The 21,265-nt window shown below is 32.2% G+C and overlaps 2 protein-coding genes and 1 pseudogene across 2 annotated transcripts; 1 reads left to right on the top strand and 2 right to left on the bottom strand.

The window, feature by feature from the left end:
- The first annotated feature begins 4,063 nt into the window (after positions 1-4,063).
- LOC129886334 (5-epiaristolochene 1,3-dihydroxylase-like) lies at positions 4,064-7,460 on the top strand. Its single transcript, XM_055960986.1, has 3 exons — positions 4,064-4,432; positions 6,116-6,645; positions 6,732-7,460. Exons 1-3 carry the CDS (start codon positions 4,069-4,071, stop codon positions 7,329-7,331), a joined length of 1,494 nt encoding a protein of 497 aa, XP_055816961.1. The 5' UTR covers positions 4,064-4,068; the 3' UTR covers positions 7,332-7,460.
- Positions 7,461-8,635: 1,175 nt separating this feature from the next.
- On the bottom strand, positions 8,636-11,857 carry LOC129885274 (vetispiradiene synthase 1-like; annotated as a pseudogene).
- Positions 11,858-12,014: 157 nt separating this feature from the next.
- Positions 12,015-14,397, bottom strand: LOC129886325 (vetispiradiene synthase 3-like). Its single transcript, XM_055960974.1, has 6 exons — positions 14,233-14,397; positions 13,868-14,144; positions 13,176-13,770; positions 12,951-13,089; positions 12,620-12,865; positions 12,015-12,523 (listed from the first exon to the last, which is right to left on the bottom strand). The coding sequence occupies exons 1-6, from the start codon at positions 14,335-14,337 to the stop codon at positions 12,224-12,226; spliced, it is 1,662 nt and encodes a 553-aa protein (XP_055816949.1). The 5' UTR covers positions 14,338-14,397; the 3' UTR covers positions 12,015-12,223.
- Between the last annotated feature and the right edge of the window lie 6,868 nt (positions 14,398-21,265).

Below are 21,265 nucleotides of genomic sequence, written 5' to 3'. Positions count from 1 at the left end.
ACTCGACTGACACCGAGAAATGATCAGCAGTACAAAAAGAAGAGTGAAAAACCAGAAGTTTTACCAAAGAAAAATTCAGAAAGTATATGTCATAGATGTGGAGGTATGGGGCCCTAGTCACGGATATGTCGGTGATCAAAATGCCTGGTTCAGCTATATCAGACATCCTTGAAATGGGAAAAAAATAATCCAGAGACAAAGTTTATCTCTGAAGATAATATTGAGCTTATGCATCTGGATGTAGCTGATTTCTTTAATTTTTTTCAGAAGACAATATGAATATTGATAAACCTAATAATATTTAAATAATTTTCTTTTTTTATTTATGTGTACTAAATGATATTTCTAGTCCATGTAAATAAATAAAATTTGTGAGTCATGTATTAATTATAATATTTATTTTATTTTTTTTGAAGAAAAATATGGATATGCCTCAAATTTTGTTTGGATCAATTATCAATCACGATGATATTTATGTAATTTATAGTGGAACAACTCATGTTATTTTTAAAGACGAAAAATATTTTTTCAGCTTGCTTAGAGGAAAAGCAAATGTTACTACAATTTCTGGTAATTCAAAAATGATTGAAGGCTCTGGAAGAGCTACTATATTTTTGCCTAAGGGGACAAAAAATGTTATAGAAGATGTACTTTTCTCTTCTAAATTCCCAAGAAACTTGTTAAATTTTAAAGATATCCGCAGAAATGGATATCATGTTGAGACACTAAATGAAATGAATACTGAATATCTTGGTATAACCAAGAGTGTCTCAAGGCAGAAATATATTTTGAAAAAAATACCAACTTTATCGTCTGGCCTATATTATGCAAAAATTAGTGCAATTGAATCACATATGATCGTAAATCAGAAGTTTAGTGATCAAAATACATTTGTGCTATGTCATGATCGAATAGGTCATCCTGGATCAATAATGATGAGACGAATCCTTGAAAATTCAACTGGACATCCATTAAAGAACTAGAAGATTCTTACGAATGATGAATTTTCATGTGTTGCTTGTTATCAAGGCAAATTAATTGCCAGACCATCGACCTTGAAGGTTGGCATCGAATCTCCTACTTTTTAGAGCATCTGTATGGAGATATATGTGAACCTATTCATCCACCTAGTGGATTGTTTAGATATTTTATGGTTCTAATAGATATATCATCTAGATGGTCTCATGTGTGCCTCTTATCATTTTGCAACCTGACATTTCCAAAGTTGTTAACACAAATAATAAGATTAAGGGCACAATTCCTAGATTATCCAATTAAGAAAATTCTCCTTGATAATACTAGTGAATTTACATCCCAAACTTTTGATGATTATTGCTTATCAATTAAGATAAAAAATTGAACATCCTATTGCTTATGTTCATACTCAAAATGACCTTGCAAAAGTCATTTATTAAGCGCCTATAATTGATAGCAAGATCTCTACTAAAAAAACAAGATCTCTACTGGTGATGAGATAAATTTAGATCGAACAAAAATTACGGTGGATAATATTTTTGCATATAATGTTGTACTTAACCTCATGCAAGATAGTGAAAGTCTTGAGACTAAATCCATCGAAGAATGTCGACGTAGATGTGATTGGCCAGAATGACAAAAGGCAATTCAATCAGAATTATACTCACTTGCTAAATGTGAGGTTTTTGGACCTATTGTCCAAACTCCTGAAGGTGTAAAACCAGTTGGATATAAATGGGTATTTTGTTTGAAAACGAAATGAGAGAAATGAAATTGTACGATACAAGGCGCGCCTTGTTACACAAAGATTCTCTCAAAGACCCGGGGTCAACTATGAAGAAAAATATTCTCCTGTTATGGATGGAATAATACTTCGATATCTTATCAGTCTAGCTGTACATAAAATTTTTGAAATACATCTAATGTATGTAGTTACATCTTAACTTTATGGTTCACTTGATAATGAAATTAAATGAATATTCCAGAAGGATTAAAATTGCCTAAAACATATACTAAACCTCGGGAGATGTACTCAATAAAATCGCAAAGATCATTATATGATTTGAAACAATCAGGGTGGATGTGGTATAATCGACTTAGTGAGTACTTGACAAATGAAAGTTATATAAATGGTGTTATTTATCCATGTGTTTTTATTAAGAAAACAGAATCAGAGTTTGTTATACTCGCCGATTATATTGATGACATAAATCTCATTGGAACCTCTGAAGAGGTCCAAAAGGCGATAGAGTATTTAAAGAAAGAATTTGAGATGAAAGATCTTGGAAAGACAAAACTTTGTCTAGGTCTGCAAATTAAATATTTAGCAGATGGGGTCTTTGTCCACTAATCTGCCTACACTGAGAAAATCTTAAAACGATTTTACATGGACTAAGCACATTCATTAAGTAATCCAATGGTTGTTCGATCACTTAAAGTGAAAAAATATCCATTTCGACCTCCAAAAGAGGATAAAGAACTTCTTGGTCCTGAAGTACCATATCTCAGTGCTATTGGTGCACTTATGAATCTTGCTAACGCAACGAGGCCTGATATAATATTTTTTGGTAATTTACTAGCAAGGTATAGTTCATCCCAACTCGAAGACATTAGAACGGTATCAAACATATTTTGTGATACCTAAGGGGTACCATTGATATGAGTTTGTTTTATACTAACAAACGTTGTGCAGACCTTATTGGTTATGCAGATGCAGGTTATTTATCAGATCCACATAAAACTCGATCTCAGACAGGCTATCTCTTTACACACGAAGGAACTACTATATCATGGCGATCTACAAAACAGTCTATTGTTGCTGCTTCTTCAAATCATGCTGAAATAATAACAATTCATGAAGCAAGTAAAGAATTTGTGTGGTTGAGATCGATGATACAATTCATTAAAAAAATGCGGCCTAGAAAATGATGTCAAAGTACCCACAATTATATTCGAAGAGAATGTCGCGTGCATAGCTCAATTGAAATGTGACTTCATAAAAGGAGACAAAACGAAATATATTTCACCAAAATTATTCTTCACACATGATCTACAGAAGAATGATGATATTGATGTACAACAAGTTCGTTCGAGTGATAATCTTGAGATTTATTCACAAAAGCATTACCAACATCAACTTTTGAGAAGCTAAGATATAAGATTGGAATGCGTCGTATCCAAAATATCAAATGAAGTTTTTTTCAGGGGGAGTAAAATACGCGCTGCACTCTTTTTTCCTTAACTAAGATTTTGTCCCATTGGATTTTCCTAATAATGTTTTTAATGAGGCAGCAATCAAGACGTATTGCCAGATGTGTGTACTCTTTTTCCTTCATTAGGCTTTTTCCCACTAGATTTTTCTTAGTAAGGTTTTAACAAGGCACAACATCTATGGGGGTTCAGAATTACGATGCATATTATTTCTTGTAATTTTTTTATTACACGTGGACATTCAAGGGGGAGTATTACGCAAGTGGATGTCCACTTGGGCAATTTGCCCACCTTTTCTTACCTATATAATGCCAACTTTGTCAACGAAAATGGTGAGACATACAAACACAAATACATTGCTTTTTCTCTTCTGATCTTTTTTCCTTACTTTCTCCTTTTTATTTTTATCAAGTTAGTTTATTTTATAACAGTAATAGATTATATTTATATTTATTCGGATAGAATGTGCAACACCTACACATGTATAAAAAGTTAAGACTCCAATTTTGAATCAACATGCAATACCCATATCATGCACAATAATAAGTTAACCACGAGATCAAAATAATAACATTTGTTTATGTTTACTTGCATAAATATTGTATTTATTGCATAAAAGCTTAATTGTAAGATACTTTTTTTCTCTCTGTTATTCTAGAATTTTCATCGTTTTCTGGTGGAAACAAATTAAATATGATCATGCCGACCATCCATACGAGACTTTATTCATTTTTAAAGTATTTTGTGGAAACAAGTCAAAGTGATCATGTCTGCCATCCATGTAAGACTTTATTCATTTTTTAATACGCAAATGTGTGTGTCACTCACCGCTTTAAATATGTAACTTTGAATTAAACAATCACCAAACGCAGTACTCCCAAAATGCAAATCTTCAATCTAGCTTCCATTTTCCTTTTTCTATATTTCCTTTTTTTGCTAAGGAAATTGAAAAATTCCAATAAGGAAACCAAAAGATTGCCTCCAGGTCCATGGAAACTTCCTTTAATAGGAAGCATGCATCACATTATTGGTGAAAATCCACACCACATCTTTAGAAATTTAGCCAAAAAATATGGTCCTCTTATGCACCTTCAACTTGGTGAAGTTTCTACTGTTGTTGTTACTTCTCCTGAGATGGCTAAACAAATACTAAAAACTCATGCCCTCGCCTTTTCGTCTAGGCCTAAACTCTTGGCCACCGACATTATCACTTATAATGGTTCTGACATCGTCTTTAGCCCCTACGGTCAGTCTTACACACAGTTTAATTTCTAGCACGTTCGTTTTTATTAAAATAAACTCTCTCTCTTTTTCATTGTCTTATTTATCGACATCCAAAATCAGGGGCGGATCCACATACACCTTTTCAAGTGCTCGAGCACCTATTAATCTCGACGTAAAATTATTTTTATATCAAACGTTCAGCACCCAATGAACAAATCTCCTATTGGGTGCTTTATTTATACATTTTCTATTTTTCTCTTCTCTGTATAAACTCTCACATTTTCTTCTCTTTTTACTTTTTTTGTATACTTAACTTTTAGTTTTAATTTCTTTTACGTTTTATGAATTTCTTGTGACATGATAAAATTTAAAAAATTATGTCCAATCACCTTTCTTATTTTTCTTGAGAAATTTAAGTGTCAAAAACACACTTAAACTATCCTTCTTTTTTGAGTTTTATACCTAAACTATTGAAAGTGTGAGTTTCATACTTAAACTATCACTTATTAGTTTGAGAAACACACCTCATTGGTGTCTGTAATACACTCTCTCTATTTTTTGAAAAAAACCTTGTCACATGGATAAAATATTCTACCTTGACAACAATTAAATAAACTATTAGTTAAAAACTAAAATATTTCTATCCAAAAAAAAGGAATGTTTTTTAAAAAAGATTTTTTTTTAAAATCAAAATATTTTGCTCCGCATTCCACCACCTCCCCCTACTTCACCATCTCCTCCACTCCTTCCTAAAAAATGTTATTATTTTTATTTTTTAAAAAAATAAAATTATACACACCTTATCTAACCCTCCGCTCTTATTTTTAAAAAAATATTTTTCTCATTTTGTGTTAGATATGTACATATATTTTTAGAGAAATATTTTTTTCTATTTGCGTACCTAATATAACAGAAATAAAAAATTTATTTGAAGAAAAGTCTTGCGGGAAGTAAAAATTACTTTTCTAAAATCAAATGTATATATCTAACACAAAATGATTTTTTTAAGCGTAGGGTTAGGTGGGCGGGGTAGATTTTTTTTAAAAAATAAAAATATCTAAATTATTATTTGAGGGGGATGAGGTAAAAAAATTTTAAAAAGTTTTATAAAATAAATTAAATAAAAATAAAAAATTGGGGTGGGGGGTATGGTGAGAGAAAGTGGTGGATATTTTATTTTATAATTTTTTTGGGCGAAAAATAGTAATAATTTAATCTTTAATTTTAATAAATTTTAATAATTTATTTAATTTTTATTTTTGTCCGTATGGAGTGTGATGTCGCAATTTTTTTTAAATAAAAAAGAGAGTATCACACACTATGATTAGAGTGAAATAAAAAAGAGATGTGTTTCTCAAACTAATAAGTGATAGTTTAGGTATGAAACTCACACTCCCAATAGTTTAAGTATGAAGCTCAAAAAAGGGGATAGTTCAGGTGTATTTTTGACACTTATCTGTTAAGACATCCTTCAAGCTAATTTTTTTCCTTTTTTTTGTAATGGTAGTATTAATCTTATTTTGCTCATTAATGTTTTAAATATCGCGATTAAATAATTGTGCACTTATATTATGTGACTTATAGTAATTTTCTATTAAAAAAGTGAGCACCACAAGTTAAAAATCTTGGATCCGCCCTTGTCCAAGATTTGTTTTGTTAGGTTTTGCATATTTATGACACCTGATAATTTCTACCTTAACAACAGGTGATTACTGGAGACAGATGCGTAAGATTTGTGTGATGGAATTGTTGAGTGCAAAGAATGTCCGATCATTCAACTCGATGAGACATGATGAAGTTGTTCATCTCATCGATTCAATCCGATCATCTTCATCTTGTGGAGAACCCGTCAATTTTACAGAAATGATGGTTTGGTTCGCGAGCTCCATGATATGTAGATCAGCCTTCGGGAAAGTACTAAAGGATCAAGACATATTTATAAATTCAATTAGACAAGTTTTAAGATTAGCAGAAGGCTTTGATGTGGCTGACATCTTCCCTTCATACAAGTTTCTTCATGGTCTTGGTGGAGTTAAGCAAAAAATGAAAGAGGTTCACACTAAAGTAGATGAAATTGTTGAAGATGTCATCCATGAGCATAAAAAGAGTTTTTCAACTCACAACCGTACTAGTGATGATGGTGGTGAAGACCTAATTGATATCCTACTAAGACTTATGAAGGATGAAACTCTTCAATTTCCCATCACCAACCGCAATATCAAAGCTATTATTGTTGTAAGTATTCAATATTATTATGCTTTGGATGAATTATCGATAAATTCCGTATCTAATTCCAATTGTACAATGGAAATAAAATGCAGGACATGTTTATTGGTGGAACAGATACTTCATCAACAACAGCTGTATGGGCTATGACTGAAATGATGAGAAATCCAAGTATATTTGCCAAAGCACAAGCAGAAGTGAGAAAAGCCTTTACAGATAAATATGATGATGTTGTGGAGTTGAAATACTTAAAGTTAGTCGTTAAAGAAACTCTAAGACTTCATCCACCAGTTCCACTTTCAGTCCTAAGAGAATGTAACGAAGAGACGGAAATAAACGGCTACACTATTCCTCTGAAGACCAAAGTTATGATTAATGTTTGGGCACTAGGAAGAGATCCAAAATATTGGGATGACGCAGAAAGCTTTAAGCCAGAGAGATTTGAGGAGTGCCCTGTGGACTTTATTGGTAATAATTTTGAATTTCTTCCCTTTGGTGGTGGGAAGAGGGCTTGTCCCGGGATGTCATTTGGTTTAGCTAATGTTTATTCCCCGTTGGCTCAATTGCTTTATCACTTCGATTGGAAACTCCCTAATGGCATGGAGCCAAGTGACTTGGACTTGATTGAATTGGATGGACTAACGGTCACTAGAAAAAATGATCTTTATTTGATTGCGACTCCTTATCAACCTTAATGGTATAAACTTTTTAATTGTATTGATTTAAGAATGTATTGCGACAATTAGCAAGGGCTAGCTTGTCTGTTGAATAAATGTCTTTTTATGTAACAAATAAGAGCAATTCAAATTTCATACATTGTTCCATTTTAATACCTTATTGACACGAAGATTTAGGTACGATGCTCATGGAATATTTGTTCAAAAACCAGCCAGCCCTTTGTCAGTTTAAAAATAAATCAATGGATGTCTTTCAGTTTTTCGAGCAAAAATGCACGAAAACTATAAAAAAGTTTTTACCTTAGAAAACTAATGGAGTCCCTTGATTTTTTTTAAAAATATTTCGTCAAAGAACATATATGAGCATAATTAGATAGATACTCCCGTCATTTTAATTTGTTTGTCATTTTAATTTGTTTGTCATGTTTTGACTTAACATGGAGTTTAAAAAAGTAAACAATATTTTTTGAATCTTTTGGTCTTAAATTAAATATATAGAAGTGAGGTTATAAGTGTTGGGCTAAGGTTCATGGCCTAATCCTTAGAAGGATTGGAACAATCGGCAGCTCAACAAATTTTGATGGAGTCCACAAGTAGGGCAATAATGTGAGGTTGTAAGTGTTGGGCTATGGCCCATGTTCTAGCAAAGGTTCATGGCCTAATCCTATTTGTAGAAGGATTGAAATAATTATCCTAATTTAGTTTCCAATTCTATTTGGAAAAGAATTAGAATTATAATCCTATTTGGAGTTGGTTTTGACTTTTAAAAAAAGTATCATTCTATAAATAGGATGATTTGAGAGAATTTTGCAATTTCTCATTGGTAGTGTCTTTGAGAGACATTAGGCATATAAGAGAGGTTTTTGAGAGAGCTTTCAACAAGAGAGAAGAGAGAAGAAAAGGGTGTTTTTCGTAGCAATTTTGCCTCTCCGACTAGTAACCTTAAAATTACGTTTGCTAATTCATTAACTGTTGGATCGGGCTGAAATTTTTACTGAGTGTTCCTAATATCTTAGTGTTTGATTTGAACGGTGAAGATCGTATTTGGAGGTAAAAGACATCATGTATTAGGTTCCGGACAGTAGCTCTGTTTTGGGTGGGTTTTTTTTTCTTCTTATTACTTTTGTTGGTGTAGCTATTGCTTCTCCTTGCTTGACAATTGTTGTGTAGACATTTAGAAGAATATTTATAACCCTCTTATTGTTATAGTGGAGCAATTCGGGTCTCAAAGATTCCGTGGTTGTTATCTTCGATTTGAAGGGTTTTCTCACGTTAAATTTGGTGTTATTTATTTTTTTTGTTTTCGGATTTGCGTTCTTCCGTCATAACAGTAAGACTTTCTCTGGATGTATGTATACATCTTGATTTTTTTATATATAATGTCAATAAGACGAACAAGATTAAGAATACGTGTTAAAAACCCCATAGATTCAAGAGTGAGCCTAAGAATTCCTTCATTAACATCCTTCCATGCTATCTCAGCCATTTCACAAAATTTTACCATTGCTTCTTAAGTAGATACACCATAATCTCTCCTGTAACACTCAATTCCTGTTCCAATTTGTCCCCTACTTTTCTCAACCTGGAAATGCAAATAGATCATTAAAGGTTAAATTTTATATTCCTTCAATATATAGTCGTTGAAACACGTTATTAATTTTTTCAAATATCATACAATAACACGAGGTATTAATTTTAACTTTCCATCGACTTATCTTGTTTATATACAATGACTCATACCTCGTATGTGGCTATGTCATCAATAACTCAACAAAATGTTGCAGTAACTTCAAGAATTTTAGGATTTTTTACCAACCATTCAAAATCATGCTCAGTAGCAGACTTCATCCCCAAACAAGATGTTGTTGTGAGCAAGTAATAAGTGTTAGTTGCTAAAGCATTACTTAGGTACTCAGAAACAGGTGGCATATATCCTTCAATAAACCATTTGGCCTCCACGTTAAAGTTCCTCACTATTTCTTTCATCTATATAGACCACCACTAAAAAAAAAAGTAATTATTTGAATATCTATTGCTTCAAGTTTAAGGGATTAATTGAAAAAGGTAATTTGACGTACTCTTTCTTTTGCATGATAGAAAACATGAGATCTTCCATCCCTAGACAATACGTTTCCATAATCCTTGTAAAGATCAAGAAGAGCCTTATAACTGATTTTCATGTAATCAGAGAGTCTATCAATTTTGCTAATATTCCATCTGCAAAGGTGAGGTAAATTATGCTTTTTTAGAAAGGACATTGTAACGACTTGTCCCCGTTGTTAGGAATAGGTCAATGGGAAGGATTTCGGCTAGAAAACTTCGATAGTAACTTCGAAAAAACTTAACCTTGGCCAGACTTTGACGAATTCTAATTCAGGTGAAGTCTAGGGTGATCATGTGAATGATGGAAGGTTAAACCTCTAATTTGATTGGATAAGCTGATATCTAGGACAATACAGAGCATTTAAGGCTTCGCGGAATTGCATTCGGGCGAGTAAAACTCACGGAATTGAAGTTGTCGTGAAGGGTATATTTTAATACGTCTTTAAAAGGGGTTGTGTTGTGAAATGGGGGCTTGGATCACAAACTCCGAGCTCACTATTTCCGTATATCCACCGGAGCGAGATTATTTCCGCCAGAGCGGGATGGGTCCCGCCAGAGCGGGATAGTCGCGACGTAAATTGTGACAAAGTCTAGAATGATTTTTTTCTGCAAAATCAATTTCTTGGACTTTGAGAGGCGACCTAGGGCGAATTCTATCAAGTTTTCACGGGTTTCCACGCTTAAGGTAAAGATTTTACTCTTTAAATTCATACTTTGGTTCCTAAAACCTAGAAAGTATGGTGGATAATCATTGGGGGAGGGTTTGAACTAAAAACTTATGGTAGAAAATATCCCTAGGGTGAGGTTAGAATCATGGGTTTGGCCTAAGGTGTGGATTGTGTTATATTTCATGATAGTTAGGCCATTGTGTTGATCCTTTATATATATATTTATTGTTTTCTAGACCAAGAACAAGAATAACGAACTCGGAAAGAGAAGGCTCTTGCATTGTAAGGTTGTTGAAGCGTGAATTTGAGGTAGGTGATGGTCTAGCTTTTCGTATGTGTCTCATATACTTATTAAATTACTTCATGATATGTATGTGTGTATATGAATAGGAAAACATGCTAGATTATGAGTGAAATTGTCACTTGCTGGCTTGTTTTTATGATGAACCTGTTCTTGGTGATATAAATATTGTAAATGCTGAATGTATTTGTGATTGTGGTATCTTCAGATCGGGTGTCACGTTCTGACATATATTTGGATTGGGTGTCACGTTCTGACATATATTTATATTGGTTAAACTTGATATTAGTTGACTTATTCTGTATATGTATATTGTGTTGAATTTACTTATCTATCAACCGCTTACTTGCTAACCACATGATCCTACTAGTACACCGTTGTTTTTGTGTACTGATACTATTTTTGTTCTAATTTTTGTTGAGTAAAGGGCATATTCAGTCGGCTGGGGAGAGACCTCGTCTAGAGGAGTGATTGAGTTTTCGAGTTCAAGGGTGAGCTATTCCTTCAGGCTGTCGTGGACTCTATCGTTACTTCTAGTCCTTTTCTTTTCCAGTACTTAGAAGTTCAGACAATGGTTTATTGTTACTGGTTTCTATTTGGAGTTGTACTCCTGTTCTTGACTTGTTAGTTTTGGAGTTTTGGTACGATGACTTTCAGTTCCTAGGGTGTGTTTACTTTCGCATAATTTGGGTTGATAATTAGTTGGTTTTTGAGTTTATGGTAACTCATCATTTATCTTTGATTTAAACCTGCTTCCGCCTCTTTAAGCTTGTGTATACATTGCAATTATTATTGTTGGTTTGTTAGAATGATTCTCCCACCAGAGAGTTAGAGTGGGTGCCAGTCATGGCGGGTCGGGGTCGTGACAAACATATATAAATATATATATAATGAGTAGAAGTTCATTCATACCTTTGAATAACATCTGTGTATGTTTCAAGTTCTTTAACTATACCATAAGCATCAAAGGTGTCGTCAACAATTGAAATCATGGCAATAGTCTTGGAAAGCATGACGCGAGCTTGAGAATATTAAGTCTCAAAATACACTCCAATTGTTCAAAAATAATATTCAACTGCTCGATCTCTAGCATATAGAAGTGTTGTCGCGAAATTCAAACCTTTCCACCACCTTGATACTTCAGCAAGTTCTTGTTTGTGCATCATTTGGAGTAAGTTGAAATCCAATTTGGCAAATCGAAGCAACACATCGTTCTTTGATTCCTCCTTTTCGTAGATTGAGGATATGAAGAATCGAGTCTCTACTCAAGAAATGCCCTTGTGCAAAGATTGCTCAAGAGCAAGTGTCACTTGCCCTTTAAGAGGAGAGTTCAAATGTGGAGCCTTGGATTCAAGATGAGTAGTGGAGAAAGCGAGTGCATCTTCTAAGATATCTTCACCATGAGTCCTTACATGTGAAGCTTCATACAAACTCAATAATTGACTTAAGGTGTACTCCCTCTGTTTCAATTTATTTATTCACTTTTGATTTACCATGGAGTTTAAGAAAGTAAAAAAGATTTTCAAATTTTGTGGTCTAAAACTAATGATATGTACAATGTACCAAAATGTCATTTAATCTTGTGGTCTAGAACATACCATGTGGAAAGTTGAAATTAAAAAATTGCCAAAAAGTAAAAGAGACATTCTTTTTCAAACAAATTGTCTTACAAGGGTTTTAAGGAGGCCGTAGTTAGGAAGTGCACAGAACAACTGCTAAAGAAGCTCCCTAACAACTTTATTCAACAGCATAAAGATACAACATATATATCTAGTACAACTTTTTCAACAAATTAGAGAGTGAAGATTTCTTAATTAAGATGACCAACAATTAGCAGCTCAACAAATTTTGATGGAGTCCACAAGTAGGGCAATAACATGAGGTTTTAAGACCTTCTGTGGATGTGTGTATCCATCTTGATTGTGTTTATATATAACGTCAATAAGACGAACAAGATTAAGAATACGAGTTAAAAACTTCATGGATACCGGAAGGGGCCTAAGAATTCCTTCATTAACATCCTTCCATGCTATCTCAGCCATTTCACGAAATTTATCCATTGCCTCTTCAGTTGATACACCATAATCTCTCCTGTAACACTCGATTCCTGTTGCAATTTGTCCCCTATTTTTCTCAACCTATAAAGAAAAATAAATTTGAATATTATAAGCTTTAATTAATATTGCTTCAATATATAGTTATTTTCAACAGTTAATTCGATCGTAATTTCCTACCTCGTATGTGGCTATGTCATCAATAACTCGACATAATGTCGCATTAGCTTCAAGAATTTTAGGATTATTTCCCAACCATTCGAAATGATGCTCAGTAGCAGACTTCATTCCCAAATAAGATGTTGTAGTGAGCAAGTAATAAGTGCTAGTTGCTAAAGCATTACTTAGGTACTCAGAAACAGGTGGCATATATCCTTCAATAAACCATTTTGCCTCCACGTTATAATTCCTCACTATTTCTTTCATCTATAACACCAAAAAAAAGTAAGTGTTAGTAAAATAGTAATTTGAATATATATACTTGCTATATAGTTAGGCCGCTCAAACGTACTCTTTCTTTTGCATGATAGACAACATGAGATCTTCCATCCCTAGACAATACGTTTTCATAATCCTTGTAAAGATCAAGAAGAGCTTTATAACTGATTTTCATGTAATCAGGGAGTCGATCAATTTCGTTAATATCCCATCTGCAAGGTGATCACAAAGCTTAGGAATATTTATGCATTTTAAAAGATCATAAATATAACTTTTCATGGTTTTGTCAATTTCATACCTTTGTATGGCATCCGTGTATATGTCAAGTTCTTTAACTATACCATAAGAATCGAAGGTGTCATCCACAATTGAAATGATGGCTATAGTCTTAGCAAGCATGACGCGAGCTTGAGAATATTGAGGCTCAAAATACACTCCAATTGTCCAAAAATAGCATTCAACTACTCTATCTCTAGCATATGGAAGTTTTTTCGCGAAATCCAAATCTTTCCACCACCTTGATACTTCAGCAAGTTCTTGTTTATGCAATATTTGGAGTAAGTTGAAATCCAATTTGGCAAATCGAAGCAACAAATCGTTCTTTGATTCCTCCTTTTCATAGATTGAGGATATGAAGAATCGAGTCTCTACTCGAGGAATGCCCTTGTGCAAAGATTGCTCAAGGGCATGTGTCACTTGCTCTTTAAGAGGAGAGTTCAAATGTGGAGACACGGACACAAGATGAGTAATGGAGAAAGAGAGTGCATCTTCTAAAATGTCTTCACCATGTGTCCTTACATGTGAAGCTTCATACAAGTTCAATAATCCTAACACATCACTAACAAGTGATTCCTTGAATTTGCCATTTCCATCTTGGAATTTGCTGAAAATTTCTGTTTTTTTTAAACGGACAATATATAATTAGGCTTCTTTCAAACATACAACAATTATAAACAACATGAAACTCGTACTTTATGATAATGGACTTACTAAGAGAGATGTTGTAACCGTGTTGCCTTAGTAATCGAAATTGAAGAGCACAAGTGCATAAATCATTATAGTCATCATCACCCTCAAATTTTGAATTTTCATTATAAATACGATCCAAAATATCATCGATTTCTTTCTCAAAGTGGTACACTATGCCAAGACGTTCAATTACGTCAATCAAATTCAATGTCTCAACCAATTTCCTTCGATTAGCTAACAACATACTCCTTGTTTCTTCCTTCAATGCTTCAATCTCTTGAGCATACTTTTGTGCTACCTATAAATATATTCAAAAGCCAAAAATATCAAACTGCATTTTTTTGAAGAAACTATGAACAAAAAAATGATGAATATTAACTAATTACGTGATTGTCTATGGAGAAAGAAAGGAAACGATCGCCCCATAGACTTGGAGAGAAGTTGGCAACGGGACGAATGATCTTCTCTTCTTCAACTATAGCTAAGGCCATTGTTGGAACAAATAATAAGAGTATTTTTTTTTTTAGTTCTAAGGAAGAATGAAAGAAACTCTCAAGTTGATGACATAAATGGTAGGCAAGGGACAAGTATTTATAGTGGCAAGAGACACATAGCCAAAAATGCATAGAAAAGTACTACATCTCCAATTGGGAAAAAGTCATGATATACAGTTCAAAGTGTTGATATATCTATTATTATAAAAGTGGTTCATATATATCCTTATTGTTATAAAAGTGATCCACGTATATTTTTCCATTACAAAAATGACATATCTTTTCATCTAGCCGGAGTGAAAAAATAATTTTAATTTTTTTTAAAAAAATAAATAAATCATGTAGGGGTATATATAATTTTTTTCACACATGAATTATTTTTTGACTTCTTTGATTATCACTATTTGAGTTTCTTAGTCATATTTTATTTTTTTTAATTTCATTCTTTGGTATAAAAATATGAGAAATAAAAAAGAAACAAGCGTGAATGGAAAAAGCAAAAAAAAACTTAAAACTAATATATTTTGGCTATATTATAATTTAAAACAATTTTTTTGCAAGCTATATTTTAATTTAGTTTTTGTATTTGTAAAATAAAAATTGGGGCATCTATAATAAAATTTACAAGAAAATTAGTAAAAAAACAAATTTGACCATCAAAATAATAAATTCAAACTAACCATTGAATAAAAGAATTCAAAAAAAATAAATATCTATAAGAACGATCAAATACACCCCTACATGGATTATTTTTTTAAATAAAAAATTAATTTAAAATTAATGTTTTTTCACTTGAGGAAAATGGTATATGTGAGTCATTTATGTAACAGTAGGGTATATATGAGTCATTTGTATAACGAGGGTATATCAACTCTGAATAACAAAGTTGAGGGTATACCAAATCTTTTTCCCTTTCATCAAATTTTGAGTACTTTCTCCGTTCACATCTAGTTGTCCAAAAATCGATTTTCACTTTACATAATAATTAGAAAAGACAAATCAATTCCCAAAATCTAATATTATACATCAATTAATATAGGTATTACTATATAATACTCATATTAAACATTGTTTCTCAAGATTGTGTAAAGTCCAAAGTGGACTTGTTTTTACGATGTTTACAATTGATGACGTTGTTTTTATGACAATTTGTTATAAATATGGAGAAAATCTTTATTTCTCGATATTTATTTCAACTGTCACTAAATAAATATCATCGTATTTCTACTTTCTTTTTGTGAGTAAAACTTAACAGAGGGAGTAAGAATCAATTTGATTTTAATTAAAAAATTTAATGGGACAAAACTCAAATATGTTATCGAATTTTGAGAAAAAGATCTTTTATATCATCCATTAAACGTTTGTCTCATGTATGTCATTGCATTTTGAATAAAGGTTCATCTATGCCATTGTTTTTTAACTCCGATTTTGCAAAATCACACAAACAATTTTTAACATTTTTCTATTGAAGTTTTGAATCAAATATACTCTTTTTGGTTCTTCTTCTTTAAGAACACCAAGAACACATAAAGTACTCCAAATTCTCAACTTCTTCAATTTTTCGCGAAATCACATCAAATTTCAATATTAACATCCATCTGAGATGATATCAAAACTCAATATATTTTAAGCTCGAATTCAGCCTAACCCAACAAGACACACTTAAAATTTATTCAAAGTTTCAAAACTTTAACCTCCTTTAATGGTAGAATTTTCTCCACAACTTCAAATCACTTGAAGTTTCTAACATAGACATAGTGAACTTTAACATAGTATTTTTTGAGTCTATATTAAATAGGAGATGCACAACTAATAATAGTTGTGTAAAATTACTTTCTTCTTTTGACATTTGAATAATGGATCCATTTGCTTGCTTTATATGTAGGCATAATACATTAACGTGCTTTTTTACTATGCTTTTTAATTAGGTGTGCATAAGTAGACACTTAAATTTGTACAAAATTAAACAAATAGACACAATCGTCCTAGGTGGCATCCTACATGGAAATTTTGTACCCTATGTGGCATTCTACGTGTATTATGTCACATAGGACGCATGTGTCTACTTATTCAATTTTATACAAGTTTAAGTGTCTGATTGTGCACACCCAAAGTTGGAGGACATAGTTGCCAGGTTAAAACCAAGTCAAGAGCATATTTATGTATTATGCAAACAACAACAACAACAACAACAATATACACAGTGAAATTCCATAAGTGGCGTCTGGAAGGGTAAAATGTACATAGACCTTATCATTACCTCATAGAGATAGAGATGTTGTTTTCGGAAGACCCTCGGCTCAAAAGTGTCGACCCCAAATAGGAGAGAAAAACCAATATATATATATCATAGTGACAAAAACGAAAGCGATGCAAAATTTTATCCTTATTATGCCTTATATATAATCACCACCCCTTTCACTCACCCCTCTTCCTATTTCATTTATTTATTCTTCTTATTTCTAATTAATATCCATCTCTCAAATACATAATTACGCAGTTGATGGCAGATTCCTGATCTATTTGTTTCAGCTTTAGAAAATTGAACTTTTTGAGAGCACCACACTGCGATTGAATAATTTAATAAAAATATTGAGATTTTTTTTGTTAAAATAACTGAAATAAATTTATTATATATTTTTTAAAAAAATCAATTTCTTGTTACTAGCTTTTTTTTTGTTCTATTTTAATTCATATATTTGCAGTCATTTTCTTAAGCATTTTAAGTTTTAGTTTAAAACTCAAATTTTGCCTCGTCACCCTATGTAAAACGTTTTTGAATTTGTCACACGCTGCCCCGCTCCATTCTTAATTTAGAATATGATTATGATGAAAAAATTTAAAACATGATAAAAATTCAAATAAATATAACTCGGATAGGAAGATAATCATTCCGAAATGTATAATTTCTCAATTTATTTTGCCGATTTTTGAGATATTCTAAATTAGACATTTCTATGAGTTTGCATGGTACCTTAGGATCTGTAGTTACAAAAGATTGTTTTTTGAAATTGTGATAAATTTATTAATTATTACATGTCATTTAAGTGAATAATTTATATTTATTAAAAATAATCTCATTTAATCAATTTATATGCTAAAGTGAGTGCAAACACAAAATTAGTTTGTTTTTTTATTTTATTTTATTTTATTAAAAAGTATTGAATAATAAAATTATTTTTAATGTAGTTTACAAAAAAAACAACTTATTTTTAATGTTAACAGTTCTAAAAGCGACCACCAAATGATGTAGTGCACTGGATAGAGTTGCTTCTATCTTAATCAGAGGTTTCAGATTTGAGTTTTGGGTATGAAAAAATTCTTGGTAGGGAGCGCTTCCTTTCGAATGGAATCCTACACAGTGCGAATTCAAAATAGTCGGACTTCAATGTGGTTAACGGACACCGAACACCGGATGAAAACTAAAAAAATAATTTTAAAAGTGTTTCATTTATTTTGACATAAAATGTGTTTTAAGGACATGCAGAGTAAGAAAATGAGTCGCAACGAAGTGCCAAAGAAGAATGGAGCCTACACAACTATTGATCACATATTTTAAATATTTAGCTATATATTCATTTTAACTTTATTCATATGACAAATTTAATATAACAAAATTTAAAGATTATTTTGTTATATATATTGTACACATTATTAATGGCGCAACTAGAATTTTCATCAAGGAAGTTCAAAATCTGAAGAGTAGACATACAAATTAGTCGAAGGGGGTTCGACATCTACTATATATACATAGTATAATTTTTCGTCAAAGAGGGTTCGAATAAACCTTCTGAATTCAAGGTGAATCCGTCGCTGCACATCATCAATTTAAAATCACAAAATTCAAAAGTCTTTTTATATAGGTATAAAATCATGCACGAGGCAGCTAGATTTTTGGGTCATGCAAGTGGTTACAATTAGGAACACTCCTAAATTTAATTGTCTAAATAAAAAATTGTGTCAACTTTAACCCCTGTTTGGATGGTTGTTGTCCGTTGTATTCTATTGTATTGTAATGTTAGTCTAAATATAATTTTTATTTTAATTTTTACTTAAATTATATTATATCGTATCGTTTAAATTCATTTTAGGTAATGATAAAAAGAGTCATTTTATGTAACGATCGATTTGGTGTGATCGCGTCGTTACCTTAATATTTTCTTCACATTTTATCTTTATTGATTATTTAATAATTATATTTTATCTTTTACCTTATGTTTTCCGAGTAGCTCTATCCCTTACCCTACTTTTCTTGTAAGTTTATCATTCAAATCATGGAGGTGTGATATTATGTAACGACGGAGAACGATACAATCTGTCCAAATATTATATTTATTAAAATAATACAGTACGATACAATACAATATGATACATTATGAAACAATACGTAACAATCATCCAAACATAAGTGTCAAGTGTTCTGTACGTATTCAGTCATTTTAAAATGTACAAGAAAGGAGGGGGAAGAATTGTTTTCTTTTTAAAAAATCAAATATTATTTGGTTATACCTAAGATTGATTTCAATATAAGTTTTTAAAGATGAATTTTCAAAGTTGTAAATTAATTTTGATTTTAAGTGAATCTTTTTTCTACTCACACGATTTTAAATTTTTTTCCTGACTAAAATGTATGTTAGATAGAAAGCTCCTCCTTACCTAAATAGTACTTAATTTCTACCTTTGATCAATCATCGTCTGAGTTGTACCTATCCTCCCAGCAACTAGTAATTTGTCGAGACATTCAAATTAAATTTTTGTGGCTAATAATATCACATGACATTTGTTGAACTAATTCACGTCCATATATTCATCAATGATATACACATTTTTAATGTTTTACTGCTCGAGGAATTAAAGACCTTTGTTTGGAGTTGGCAAATGTTGCTCATTATCCCTCTCATAATTTATCAAGTTATGTTTAACAAATATAATGATTTTTTCAATACAATGCACTATTTGAGTAGAAGTTATTAATGTTAGGGGGAGGAAGCACCACAAGTAAAGTTTGATATGATAATAAATATGAAAATAAATTGGACACGAGAATTTTACGTGGAAACCCCTCTAACAGATAGAAGGGAAAAAACCACGGGGTAGAAGCATCTCACTATTATAATATGGAGTACACTGCTCTCAAATACAATGAGAAAACAATAATTAACACTTCTCTCTTGTAAAAGGAACAACTACTAAAGAGGACATTCAAGACTACAATATTTATCTTGGTGTATAACTCTCTTTGTATTTTTACTCTCACTTTTTTTGAATGATTTAAATGAGGGCAGAATGCCCTCTATTTATAACAAACAAAAACGCGTAAAAGGCGTTTTGTTTCTATCACCTTTTTAATTTGCCAAATTTCCAAATTAAAGAAAGCAAAAGGACGGTGCATGTAGCACCTCCTTTTTGACTTTCTTTCTTCTTTCATTCTCCCACTTGAAGATTTAATTGAGAATCAATTAAGTCTTCACACCATCATTTCTACCCAATTACTGTAATGTTACGTTTTTGCTAGGCCAATAGAAGATCGACACCATATAAACTTGTTACTGTTGATCGGGGTCGTAAATATATCTGTCAGGTTATCATTAGTGTGAATTTTCTGAATATCCACACTGCCTTCTTCCACCTTCTCATGAAAAAAGTGATATTGAATTCGTATGTGCTTTGTCCTTGAATAAAATGTTGGATTCTTTGCAAGATGCAAAGCGCTCTGACTGTCACAAAACAGAGCAACCTTCTCTTGTTTGTGCCCGAGTTTCTCCAGTAACATTTGCATCCATATTGCCTCTTTGCTAGCTTGTGTAGCTGCTACATATTCTGCTTCCGTCATAGATATAGCCATGATAGATTGCAGTTTTGAAACCCAGCTTACAGCTCCTCCAGCAAGAGTAAACACATAACCTGTGGTGGACTTACTTTTATCAAGATCACCTGCATAATCTAAATCAACATAACCTTTAACAATAAAGTTTGATCCTCCATAACACATTGCAATATCTGAGGTACCCTTGATGTATCTCAGGATCCTCTTAACAGTATTCCAATGCTCTCTACCAGCATTAGCCATGTATCGACTAACCACTTTTACTGCTTGTGAAATGTCAGGTCTTGTACATACCATGGCGAACATTAAACTTCCCACTGTTGATGTATACGGTACTCGAGACATCTCCATCCTCTCTGCTTCATTTCTAGGACTCATACTTGAGGATAAATTGAAATTAATAGGAAGTGGGATAGAAATTGACTTACAATCTTCCATCTTGAAGCGTCTCAAGATTTTTTTCAAGTAGTTCTTTTGAAAAAGCCAAATCTTCCTATTATTTCCATCTCAGTGAATTTGCATCCCTAGAATCTTGTTTGTTGGTCCTAAGTCTTTCATTTCAAACTCCCTAGCCAACTGGGTCTTTAAATTTGTGAAACGATCTTTGTTGGGGCCTGCTACCAACATGTCATCAACATACAACAGCAAAATAACAAAATCGTCATCATCAAATCTCTTGTAATAAACACAAGGATCTAAACTATGTCTATTGTATCCAAGACTTATAATGAAGGAATCAAATCTCTTATATCAATATCTCGACGCCTATTTGAGACCATATAGAGATTTTTTCAACTTGCAAACCAAGTTCTCTTTTCCCTGTTCTTCAAAACTTTCTGGTTGGAGCATATAAATTTCTTCTTCAACTTCTCCATGAAGAAATGCAGTTTTGACATCTAACTGCTCCAAGTACAAGTCAAATGTAGCACACATCTTCAGGATCACTCGAATTGTTGTGAGTCAAACCACCGGAGAAAATATCTCATTGAAGTCTATACCTTCTTTCTGAGCGAATCCTTTCACCACCAATCTTGCATGATACTTCTCCACTTGATCATTACCATTCATTTGATCTTGTAGACCCATTTATTTCCAATG

The sequence above is a fragment of the Solanum dulcamara genome, chromosome 1 (assembly GCF_947179165.1).
Source record: "Solanum dulcamara chromosome 1, daSolDulc1.2, whole genome shotgun sequence".
NCBI classification, from domain to species: domain Eukaryota; kingdom Viridiplantae; phylum Streptophyta; class Magnoliopsida; order Solanales; family Solanaceae; genus Solanum; species Solanum dulcamara.
Note: the sequence above shows the minus strand (reverse complement) of the source record. Positions and strands in the feature narration are given on the sequence as shown.

Coding starts and splice junctions, on each gene's coding strand:
- LOC129886325 (XM_055960974.1), bottom strand. CDS start 14,337: ATGGCCTTAGCTATAGTTGAAGAAGAGAAGATCATTCGTCCCGTTGCC. Junction 13,771..13,867: donor CGGTTACAACATCTCTCTTA/GTAAGTCCATTA, acceptor TAAAAAAAACAG/AAATTTTCAGCAAATTCCAA. Junction 12,524..12,619: donor ATGACATAGCCACATACGAG/GTAGGAAATTAC, acceptor TTTTCTTTATAG/GTTGAGAAAAATAGGGGACA.
- LOC129886334 (XM_055960986.1), top strand. CDS start 4,069: ATGCAAATCTTCAATCTAGCTTCCATTTTCCTTTTTCTATATTTCCTT. Junction 4,433..6,115: donor CATCGTCTTTAGCCCCTACG/GTCAGTCTTACA, acceptor CCTTAACAACAG/GTGATTACTGGAGACAGATG. Junction 6,646..6,731: donor ATATCAAAGCTATTATTGTT/GTAAGTATTCAA, acceptor AATAAAATGCAG/GACATGTTTATTGGTGGAAC.